Raw genomic sequence first — 12750 nt, 5'->3', positions numbered from 1 at the left:
CGAGAGGAGAGGAAGAAGAAAGACACACGGCACCTTCTGCCTGAGTGGATATATCCATTCCTACTCGGTGTCTGATGACAAACAGACATGCATTGGATATAGAGAGGCAGCCGTCTTATGTTTAGCGACAGGTAATAACACTGCAACACTACAAGAGTAATCACCGGATATAAATTTCCATTCACCATTAAAGGATTCCATTAAAAGAGCTGGGGGACATTTGAGAAAGAAGGAATTATTTGCCTGAAACGCTTTGTTCTCATAAGCTCTGTCGGCATGCCACTAAATACAGTCTTATCTCGCCGAAGAAAAATGGGGAAAGCAACCGATTTCCCCCGCCGCGGTATATTGCATTCTCCCTCATGATATTCAAATAACTCTGTTTTTCAATTTAGATAAAAGCAGCCAGTCTGTGCTCGTCACTGAGGTTAATAGTCAAAGTTGACAGATAAGCCTCTGCCTTCCTCTGCTCCCAGACTTTTATTTACATAAAATAAGAATGTGGCATCACCTAAAGAAAATGTGTCCCCAAAGATATCCTGCTGGGCAAAATTCAACCCCCCCCCCTCCCCTCCCCTCCCCTGCGTTCCCCAAACACTGTGCTACTTCTTGTTGTTGTGTATTTCAAGGAAATGGGGAAAGAAAAAGGAGGAAACCTGCAGCACAGGGCAGAAACTCTTCTCCACTTCTTTATTTTAGGTGTCTGTCATAACTGTCAGTGACAGGTCAGCTGACATGAAAGCAGGGGGGGGGGGGTTTAATGGTTTCGGAGTTTCACTTTTGTGACGACAAAATGTTTCCTGCAGTTGTCCGTCTCCTCACATTACCTCTCAGTCTTCCATCAAACGCTCCTGCTGTCATTGGAGGTTGTAAAAGAGGTCGTTTTCTGCTCACTTCCATTAGATCGCTGTGGACGCTTCAGGTTTTTGATGTCCACTGATAGAAGGAGGTTTCTTTCTTTTTTAGGTCTTGTTTTATTCAAAATTCTCAGATTAAATAAATAAAAATGATAGACACTGCATTGAATAATAAAAATGCAACACTCTGTTTTGTTTGCCCTGCCCTCTGATTCACCACCAGGCCTTTATATACAAGCACATGTGAAAAGATGCTAAAGCCACATGGCCGCTGCCCTCTGGGTGGCTCTGGATTACAATGTTTAGCATGTTATCTGCAGATTGGCATCGTTAAGCAGTAGCAGCATTAGCACTCATTTAAATAGCTCAGACACAGCTCACAGCTGCCATTCGCTACTGTCGCTCTTAAGTGGATGATAAGCAGCCAGCAGATTGAGTGATAAAATTGGTATACTCATCCAGAACCTGCTCCCTAAAATTTTTTTGTGGAGGTGGAACAGGGAAGGGAGGGGCTAACGCGGCGGCAACGAGCTGCATAATTGAGCAGGTTTAAGCTGCCAGTTCGCTCCGTGTTCCTGCAGCACGCCGCCTCATGTTGAGATTCCATCTCAGTAATTCCCTGGGAGATGGCAGCTGAAGGAAACAGCTGATAGCTGCACAGATCACAGGAGAAAACAAACCCCACTGTTCATCCTGGAAACGTGAATCCTGCGCGGCTCCTCCCTCTCGTAGTCCGCCAAGATCCATCATGGCCTCCCCTCCCAGTTCTTTTTCCTCACGATAAGCACTTTTCTCTCCTCCATCAAAGGCAGAAGTTAGACGACGACACGCAGGACTGTAATAAGTTGCAATCTGAAGGACATCTACCTCGTTGCCTCAGAGCTACAGATATAAGGCAGACAGGAGCTATGCCGCTTGTGGAACGCACCACATTTGCAATTAAGATCCCCAGGAGTCTTTTTCAAGATTATTTAAATGTATAATTACTGACAGATTAATTACATTTTGCACATCAGTTCTGATTAGATGTGATGGAAACTTTGAGTTTAATCAACCCTACATCTCCTAAGGAGTTTGGTTTCAATTTGATGTCGGGGTTGAAACGAGTTCAGCTGTAAATTAAGAACCAGATTCATAATATGACGATCTTAACAACTTCTTCTATTTGCTCAGATCACTTTTTATATGAAATGCAATAGAAAGGGGTAAAAAAGAGAGAAGCAGCAGACTTTCCTCTTGTGAGCTGTGTGAAATGTGCACTCTTGAAATAACTTCAGGCTCCGGCTAAGTGAGAATATGTTCAACTGAATATTATTCTCAGAGGGGGAACAATGTAAATATATTCTGCTCTAATGAGACGGATGAGTTGAGTTTGTTTTGTTCAAAGCTGCCGTACCTTGTGGGACACAGCTTTTCTTTTAATGGTTTATCTGATGTTGCAAGAGGAAAAGATGTGAGTCTTTGTAACTGATGAAAAAAAAAAGTGTTGTTGCTTTGTGCTGATTTCAAATGCGGTGTCTGTGATCTACAGGGAGTCAAGTGGAAGTAGAAGTTTTTTGTCTGTCTTTATTGACTTATTTTATTTTTTCCATTCTCTCGCTGTGTTTGTGTACTATTCTTCTCACTCTCGCAAAATATCTGCACTCAACACCTTCTCCATCCTCCTTATCTCCTCGCTGCAGTGGACGAGGACGGGGAGGGAAGCTCCCGGTCCGGCCGCGAGTCCATGTCCACCAGTGGCGACCTAAACCTGAACGGCAGCTTCTCCCGAGACGACAGAGGGAAAGACTGGGACAAGGTCGGAGGGAAGGAGAGGAGGAAACCTGAGAGGGATAAAGAGGAGAAAGACAAGGACAAGATCAAAGCCAGGAAAAGCGTGCTGAAGGGCCTGGGCGATATGTTCAGGTAAGAATGAGACGGCGCTCAGCTTCACATTCCTAAACAAACCCCCCCTCCTCTCCCCTCCTCTTTTCCCTTCCCGGCTTTTTAGCCGCAAGCGCCAATTGCTATCTGCTTTATTTAATTCCACTCAACACGTCGGCCATTGGATCATACAGAATTTGAATGCATTCTCTGGATGTTGCCAGTGCTAATCAGGGACCTCTCTCCTTGAACCTTGTGAGATGGAGGCAGTGGATGGAGAGGATGGAGGGGATGGAAGAGGGAGAGGAGGGGGGGGGTTATCGACCTCAAGGGCCTCTGGCACTTTTGAGCCAGATTATTTTTAATAAGGGCAACATGTTTTATTCATAAACCCGTGTGCGCAAAAACCCTCCTACCCAAACACGCTCCGCATTTGTTAACCAGCAGACAATGTTCAGGGCCCGTACGGGCGCCGATGAGGGAGCTGTGATTGGGTTCTGGGGATAAAAGACCTTTGGAGACGGTAAAAACCCACTGTAGACTGGAATAAATGCGTGTGATATATGGTATTCTCAGCGGCTGAGGTTACAACGTTTTTAAAGAGCAACTAAACCCCTCTGTTTTGGCTGACGTGCATCTAAGATGGAAATTCAAAAAATGCCTTGATTATGGGCGGGGCTAAAAGTGGTGGTTCGTGACGAAAGCTGCCTCCAAAAACATAATTGGCCTCCATCTTAGCCAATAGCAAAATTCGATTGTAATAGCCGTGTTTCAACCCATAGAGGGCAGTCACTCTTACATTTTTTACAACAAAATGCACTAAATTGAAATATTTTGACTAAAATGTCAAGAGTCGGGCCAGAATCTATCAACAACACTACTTCATACTCAAATATATTTGTTTTCAGCAGAAAAAAAGTGGTTTGGGGGTTTAGTTACTCTTTAAAGTCAGGGAGGCAAAGAGAGTCTCCACCATTCTGGTCCCAACACAACAGCCTATAATATTCATCAGTTTAAAAATAAACATGCACAAGCAAAAGATTAGTTTTCCTTTAGTGATGCTCACCACTGCTGAGTCTTTAACGCTGTTTTATCACCTCATCTACTCCTCATAGGAAGTCGGAGGCAGATTCAAACCAGACGGATGTAGTTGTTCTATCTGAGCCGCTGGAAAACACCTAACAACCTACAGTACACAACTAATCTGGCTTTGGCCCATACACACGGCGTACGAAAGGAGGAACGTGCAAAAGGAGTGAAGATGAAAATACATAAATAAACATCCTGCGGGTTTCCACTCAGTCTCCTCTGCCACGGGGAAAATTAGGAGGGGGAGTCACATTAATTATTTCAATTCTGTGCACATTTGAATATGGCATAAATTAATGGCGGAGGCAGCGCGGGGCCGTTATCGTGCCGTAAGTTGTTTTCATGTGGATTAGTTTAATGGGATTAGTTAGCGTATCGCGGCACACGGCTCGGTAATGAACAATAAAGACGACAAGTGTGTTTTGAGGTCACGATTGAGGAATGCGGGAAGCTTCCTTATCTCCCATTATTTTCACTCATGTGCTTCTTTCTTTTTTTTATACTCTACTGTCTTTGCATCCCGTGGTGGTGTAAATGCGTAATGAGTCATTCAGGCTCACATTCTGTTGCTGCACACCAGGCGAGAACACATATGTGGAGACGCACACATGTTCACAGGGATGCACACGGAGAAATGTGCAAAAGAGAAACATTTGAAGCCACAGATTTGTCGGTGCGTGTTCTCCAATCGGTGAAACCTCGTGCAACTCGGCCCGAGAGGTGGCTGCTGGGTGAGTTGTTAGCCGTGCACGTTGCCCTCCTCGGCCTCGTCATCGTTCTTCATTATCTTCGAGTGCCGCCGCCACTTAAGATTTGGCACGTGGCGGGCCCCCGCTGACATCGGCCCCTGCTCTGTGCATTTAACACCAGCGGGCCCCGTGCCTCCTGAATGCAAAGAGGCAGCTTCCTGAAGCAGCCTGTCTCTCCAGCTCTCACACTTTGTCTTTCTTTCTCTTCTTTCTGCAACTCCTACTCCTTGTTGATACCTCAAACAATTTTCTACTTAAAGCTGTGACAGCTCTCACACCCACACGTCTACACTGTCCTTTTCTATTCTCTCCCCGCTCCCTCACAATCCACTTAACAGGTTTAGAAAGTTAGAGATGGCAGGGAACTGAGGTGAGAATGAATGCGTCCCACTGGATAGAATAACAAACTTTTTTTTTTTTTTTTTTTTTTTTTCCTTTTTTTGTTGTTGTAAAGAACCAAATGGAGTGACGTGAAATGCCTGCCGGTCAAAAAGGGAAGAAGATGGGAAGAAAGTGAAAGATCTGCTGTGTGTCTGACTTTTAGAGATTCTAGCAAAAGTTTTGACAGTGATTTCAGAATGAAGTTTTCAGCGCATGAAGAAAGGTTCGTCTGACAGTAGCTGAGCGGCTCGCAGGCTTACGGATCACGGGTAGAATTTACATTGGCAAGTTTCGCATGCGAGCGTCTCACCATTTCACGCAAACATCAAAAAGACATCCTGATTGGGTTAATCCTTTGTAATGCTTGTCTCCGTGGTTCTGATTAGCATAAAATGGACAGGCAGGCACTCGCTTCCTCCTGCATTTCTCACACATGCATGTCTTACACTCACCTTCTCCCTCTAAGGAGATTTCAAGGAGTTTGCATCGCGCTGCAATTTGAGCTCATTTGCATGCAGGCCTTTGGACAGCCTGATGAACGTGTAGCGCACGTCCGCTTAATGGACAGCCTGATTGGGAGTGCATTAACATCAGAGCCAGGGGAGAGGAGGATGGCCTAATATAGGCAAGCGAGGGGGAGGATAAAGGAAGAGACTGAGATAAATACTGTGAGTGCAAGAATGACTGAGAGTGTGCAAGTGCGTGATGGAAACAAAATTGACTGCTAAAGCCCAAAGCAAAGAAGCTGCAGTGCACAACCCTGGCTCCACTGCCTCCCTGGATTTATCCTACACTGCCTATAGGATGGCAGACTGCCTGGTATACAGTCCTGTACCATCCAGTAAGAGATAGCTTATAATCTTATGAATGGATAACAATGTGCATGCATGCATAGGATAAAAATTGAGCCCCGGGCAGCTTGACATCACTGTTATTCCAAGGATGTCTGTTGCATGCATATATACGGCCGCATCCTTGTCTGCATTCAGTGGGATAGCGGGCGGTGCAAGGCGGTGCATTAACCCCCAAACCACTGGGCCTGATTATTCATCTCCTTTCTAGTGGATAACATGTGATCATTACTTTCCGATTCTATCAGTTTTGTTTAGATGTGGGCAGAGCCTCGCCCAGGGCTCTGTTAGCATGCTAGCAGACAATGACGTCTCAACCCTGGCCTGCAAAGACTCCGTTCAACATGCCTAATGAGGTGTTGTTATCTGCTCTGTGACTGACTGACCTCCTCCATCAAAGACCCATCTCCCATCTCTTGATGTGTTTATGTGTGTGTGAGTACACAAAAACGCCACGTCTGCTTCATTTATCACAGAGCTGAGTATTCAGCCGATAAAACAGGATGGAAATTAATATTTTGAAGGGTCAATTAGAGCCATTAGTGCAGTATTTATGACATGTGTCTGCACAGCCGTTTTCAGAATGTTTTTTTTTTTTAGATGTAGAAATGTGTTTTTGACTCGAGTGGAGAAAATGCATTACGGTGTAGGAAAAGCAAACAGCAGCATGAAGGAGAAACGAGTGTGAAGGCTGCAAAAATGGAAGGCAGGCACAGGATGGAGAATGGGGGCCAGAGCAGAGAAGAGGAGGAGGAGGAGGAGGAGGAGGTGGAGGAGGAGGAGGTTGAGGGGGGATTGGGTGAGAAGGAGAGAGGGGCCGTGTGCACTGGAGTGAACTGGGGCACCGAGGGAGAGTGGGAAAGGAAGATGAAAAGGAAAAGCAAAGGGAAAGGGAGAGGGGGGGAATGAGAAAAGAAGGGAGCTTTTTACAGTGGCAGTCACGGCATCGTGCTACTGTCTGCCTGCAGGGAGGATCCACCATCTCCACTCATTCTGCTTCTTTTTTTTCTTTTTCTATTTAGTGTGCGTGTTAGCACGATCAGTTTTCAAGAAGCGTAGACATTTACATGTGCGTGTGCGTTATGCCCATTCACGTGCGTGCGTACAGATGAAACGCCTGTGTTAATGGGCTCTGGCATCTCACCCTTGCTAACCCACACACACACATACACATATACACATACACATGCACACTCCCTTTCCCCACCAATCTGATAAGTGGCATGCCTCACGCCGAGCCATCAACCGACACTGGAGCTCAGTGTGACAGCCCCTGCAACCCCTCCCACCCCCTCTACCACCACCACATCCAGCCTACATCACCCCTGAGACCTCGTCTGCCTGCTCCTCCTCCCTGTGGATGAAGCCCCACTCAAGGCTACATGGAAAGATGCAGAAGGGAGGGAGGGAGGGAGGGAGGGAGGGGTGTGGACTGGAGAGGAGAGGAGAGCAGTGGAAGATGTGTAGGGATGCTCTCTTGCTATCTGTTAATCTTTATTATTCGTGAGCACATTAGCAGAGTGTATATGTGTGTGTATATGTGTGTGTGTGTGGTTTGCATGCATGCGTGATAATAGCCTACAATATGGATCCCATACACACCATGAAAGCACGACCATGTGTAGCATGAGAGTAGGTAGCTGGCGTGCTCCCGTGTCCTCACATCGTCTGATTCTTTCTGCTCGTGTGGGTGTGAACAGCTGATGGCGGGTAAGCCGTTCTGATCATTAGTGCACCGACATGGCACACACATTAGCCTGGCTTTTTTATACCAAACACACACATGCACATGCACATATATATAGCCGAGAGCGTGCCTATGCCTGATGATATCAACTTATACACACTTTCTCCATATAACACGGCCCTCCACCCCTCCCCTCCCCTCCACCTTCCCCATCACATCACACCCACAAACGCTCACATATGCTTGTAGCATTACACCACAGTTGATTTGGAGACAGCAATTAGCCGCCTCCACATGTGGGCTCTGACATCTGCTAAATGTAATCTGAGAGAAAATGATAATTGTCCTTGTTGCTCTGCCTCACTCATCACAACGTCTGTGCTGAAGGAGGTAAAAAAGCAAACAACGCTGGGGCCGCAGCCGGAACGAGCTGAGCGAGCTTATGCAGCTATAGAGAAATAAGGCGACACTTGATTGGACGGCGACGCAGCGATAGACATCAGCTCGGCGGGGCGGTCAGTGATTGCAGGAATCGCTCTGTTGGTCTCCATATGGGCGACGGCGGCGACTCACTCCAAGCCACTTCCTGTCGGCTTCACAGCCACTTGTGTGCCGCTGACACTTTGACCCCCCTGTGGAGGAGCAGAGAGGGAAGTGAGCCACAAATCCCCCCCACCCCCAAGCTCAGTAGTGAGTTGCAAAATTCCAACTTTCCATGGGAATTAACGGGAATATATGGGAATAAACAGGAATAAATCCGAAATTCACAAAATTGAAGGTTGGTCCTTAACAGGGAATGTAAATATAGTTGGGGAAAATATATTGTAGCATAATCTTGGCTAAAACAACCAGATTGAAGTATACTTGTACACTTGAATATCTATGCTATTCCTCAATCACATGCACACAGCACACTGCTTACTGCAGGGCTGTTGAGGGCTATTTTCTATCCCAACATTCATGTTTTTGTTGTTCAGTAAAATAATTGATTGTTCATACAAGAATTAAAACTTGATAAAGTTCTACTCACAAATAAATCTGTTGAAATGTCATGTTTTTTTAATGTATTGCATGAATGTCTGCTTATGACAAAACATGTTTGGATATGGATATGTTTTGGATATGATACAGTTTGTTTATTACCCCCAATTTCCAGTTCATTCCCATAAATTCCCATAATTTCCATTGAAAGTTTCCAATTTGGAATATTTCCAAACATTTCCCCAGCTTAACTTCCCATGGAAAGTTTCTGGAAATTTACCGTAAATTTACTGGAAATTTTCCGCCCCTTTGCGACCCTACTCAGTAATGAACTTTAGCAGCTTTTGCCATGTGCAGAGTCATCCCTTGATATCACCAGCTAAAAGAAATATCATGTCACAGAGAGAGAGAAAGAGAGAGGGAGGTCAGGCTTTTTCAGCTTCTCAGGGAAAAACAAAGGAGCACAAATATGTCCTCAAGAGTGTGACATCCCATTACTCTCCTGCCAGTCATGTTCCAGAGAGGCCCAGCAGGGGGCCAAACAAAAACAACTAACAACACTGCACCCCCCCCCACACACCCACACACCCACCCCCCGTCGAGCAGATTAGCGAGTGCAGCAGCAGCGGCGGTCGGTCGGGAGATGATGACAGTGGAACAACAGAAACGCCAGGTTAAGTCTGCAGCAGCTCCTGCGGCCGGTGTCAGAAAATTTGATGTCACTGTCAATTCGTAGGAGGGGTCGGGGGGGTCGGGGGGGCTGAATCCTGACTGTACAGTAACCACCATGCAAGAATGAGAGATGGTGGTTTCAAGCATGGGGTTGGGGTGTGTGTGTGTGTGTGTGTGGGTGGGGGGGCTCTGGCTGTCCGGCCGCACTTCCTCTCCTTTAGGCCACTCGATGCAAATGTGATTGGGCAGCGCTGGGCCTCCATCAGACAGCGCTGGAGTAATTAGGTTTCCAATGATCATGCAGAGCTCTGAGATAGACCTTGAAGCATGGGGGAAAGTGGGGAGGCTAGTGTGTGTGTGTATGTGTGTGTGTGTATATGTGTGCGTGTGCAAAGACACGGTGTTGCACGATGGAGTTAATTGAATCTGAAATCTTGTTGGCCTGAAATGAGATCCACCGATGTCTCTCACGCTGCGTCTCAGGCAGAGGGCTGCAAACATGACTGAATTCATAAAGTGTGTTATTAAAGAGCTCAAATTAAGTGTAGCAGTGCTCCCCTCCATACTCTACCAGGCCTATGACTACTAATGATCCAACCCCAGTGGAATCACACCCAGACCCACCGATGAAACCCCCTCTTCTCTTCTCTTCTCTTCTCTTCTCTTCTCTTCTCTTCTCTTCTCTTCTCTTCTCTTCTCTTCTCTTCTCTTCTCTTCTCTTCTCTTCTCTTCTCTTCTCTTCTCTTCTCTTCTCACTTCTTATCTCTCCTATTTATTCACTCCCTACTTCCTAACTTTCCTCTCTCTCTCCCTCTCATTCCATCCTCCCTTCCTTTTCATCAACCTTGATGTTCCAAACAGAAACCGCCCGATGTTTCTTAACACCCCCCCCCCCCCCCCCATCATCATTCCCCCCACCTCTGTTTGATATTTGTTTTTCACACTTTGAGACACTTTGAATCCACTTTGATGTTATTTTTTTTCGCGCTGGCCCAGATCGCTTTGATCAATCAATGCGAGTCAACTCTCGGAGGACGGGCGGATTTGAAAATAATGAGAAAACATTAAGAGCACGTACCAGGATCTGAGAATGGCACAATCCCATTTTGTTTTTTTTAAATAGTACAAATGGATCACTAATGCTGTCCGTAATAGAAAAAAAACATATTTAATGTATGTTTGCGTCTGAGGATGAGGGAGAAAGTAAACTGGTTTAGAGATGCAAAGCATGCTTGATGGTAGAGAGACAGAGGTGAGAAATACACATGGGAGAACCTATTTATTTCCCCCCTATGTGCTATGCAAATGAAGCTACAGTAGGACTCATTGCTAGTCCGCTCAGCCATCTACCAGGCTTAGCATGTAATGAAATAGAGGCCTTTGGCTGAAATGACCTTTCCCATCCACTGAGTTCCCACCTGCTGTTGTGTGTGCATACTCCCTAACATGGGGGAGTGAGAAGATGGGTGGTGGGCGAGATGAGAGACAATCACAGTGAAGGCAACGGAGAAAAAAAAGCCAGGAAAATTGCTTTTGAATTACAAAGGTAATATCAATCGATGTTGAATTACACTTCTGATTTCCATCAAAGACAACCAATTAAAGGCAGGAACCGTATTCCTCTTGTTCTGTCAGTGTCTCTGACATGTGTTCGGCATGTAAAGTGAAATTGTCTGTTTTTTTTCTTCCCTGGTTTTCCATCTCTCTCTCTCTCTGTCTTACTCTGATCTTTTTTTCCCTCCGTCTTTGGTGAGCGTGTCAGAGAAATGGAGATTCTTTTCATGGCTGGATCAGGATTGCGTTTCTCCCTATGTTTGTCATGAAGGATCCTTAATTGGGCTCTCCCTGCCATGCCAAGATGTGTGAGCTTCCCCCCCCATCCTCTCCTCCCCTCTATCTCTCTCTCTCTACAGTTCTAGTTTGTGAGTTAGGAAGGCGGTAAATGCAGATGCTGAGGATGCTGCAGTGCTGCATGATGTCTGCTTCAGACTCTTATGAATAATTTGTGCATCAACAACTGTAAATCCAACCAGGGATTTTTCTCCACCCTGTGATTTACATCCAATGTCAGGATTCTGTGTCCAGAACCAGAAGCAGCGATAGAAGTTATACTTCAACTTTAACACAGGTTTCTGATCACAATCAAGTCAGTGTCAACTTGTCATTAAACAAAACACACTTACACACAGGTGTGCAACTACACAAGAAATCATTGTGTTAGCTTCATGCTAACGTCTATGGAAAAATACATTCAGTCGCTAACGGTTATCAAATAAGAATGAACTTATCCTACATGACACTCAATCTTTACAAACAATAATAAAGTGACACATATAACATAAAACAGGCAAATTATTTCTAATGACAACGGTGACAACTTCCGCCAAACTACGGCAACACCGAAAGTACAATAAAGGTGGAACTCACACCACCTAGATTTGAACAGATGGACAGCATAACAAGTTTTTCTCCACCCTGTGATTTACATCTAATGTCTGGATTCTGTGTCCAGAACCAGAAGCAGCGATAGAAGTTATACTTCAATTTTAACACAGGTTTCTGAACACAACCTTACAGTAAGTCAGTGTCAACTTGTCATTAACAAAAACACACTTACACACAGGTGTACAACTTCACAAGAAATCATTGTGTTAGCTTCATGCTAACGTCTATGGAAAAATACATTCAATCGCTAACGGTTATGATCCCACATGACACTCAATCTTTACAAACAATAATAAAGTGACACATAGCCTATAACATAAAACAGGCAAATGATTTCTAAGGCCAGACAACTGACAGAAACTATGACAACAGTGACAACTTCCGCCAAACTACGGCAACACCGAAAAGGACAATAAAGGTGGAACTCACACCACCTAGATTCGAACCGATGGACAGCACAACGACCCTCAGACATGAGCTATAGAAGTGTGCTTCTGTGCCCGGCCTTCATCGTCATAGTAACAACAACATGATCTCAAATGAGCATAATAATAGCGGCGCTGGACAAGGTCCTCGCTCTCTTTTCAGTGCAGTTCATTTATTCTGTTTAATGACACAACGCTGATCTCACACCTGTCACCTGTTGGTCCTCGGACAAAAGGTTCAACACACAAATCATATTTTACACAAAAGCTTTTAATATTTGGATGAAACCCACTATAATGGTGAATATTTGATTAGTAACAGTAATAAATTAACAGAATTAATTATTTAATAACAGAAACAGCACTGCCGTCATAATTAATAAGGCTACTAGAGGTCACTTAACAATTAAATGGGTTGTAATAAGATGCTCGTACAGATGTGCAAATGGATTCTTTTTTTTCAGTACACTTTACCTTAACCCTTTCCTAACTTAAAGGGATAGTTCAACATTTTTGACAAATTGGCCCATTGCCATAATCCCTGTAAGTCATAGCAGTAGGTTCGTTATTTGTCAGTGCAAGCTATTTTTAGAACGGCGGGGCAGAGCCGCGAGCTGCTCAGAGCTACGCTACAGAAGGAGGCTGATGCGGTGATAGTGTTTTGGTAGATCACCTTCAGCTTGGCACTATAGTTCTCGATGACACCGTGGTTGATTTGTTGTCTCAATCTCATACAGTACCAGTGCTATT

At 45.0% G+C, this 12750-nt stretch overlaps 1 protein-coding gene across 2 annotated transcripts in view; it reads left to right on the top strand.

Annotated features, from left to right (window-relative positions):
- The window catches only part of LOC311003773 (partitioning defective 3 homolog), a 377802-nt gene that overhangs the window by 263136 nt on the left and 101916 nt on the right, over positions 1–12750 (top strand). For both annotated transcript variants that reach the window (XM_083995614.1, XM_083995613.1), the window contains exon 19: positions 2540–2762. In XM_083995614.1, the coding sequence (XP_083851740.1) occupies positions 2540–2762 (223 nt within the window). The remainder of the gene's footprint in view (positions 1–2539; positions 2763–12750) is intronic.

This window comes from Trachurus trachurus (genome assembly GCF_905171665.1).
Source record: "Trachurus trachurus genome assembly, chromosome: 20".
Taxonomy (NCBI): domain Eukaryota; kingdom Metazoa; phylum Chordata; class Actinopteri; order Carangiformes; family Carangidae; genus Trachurus; species Trachurus trachurus.
The sequence above is the reverse complement of the archived record's forward strand: the minus strand, read 5'-3'. Positions and strand labels throughout refer to the sequence as shown.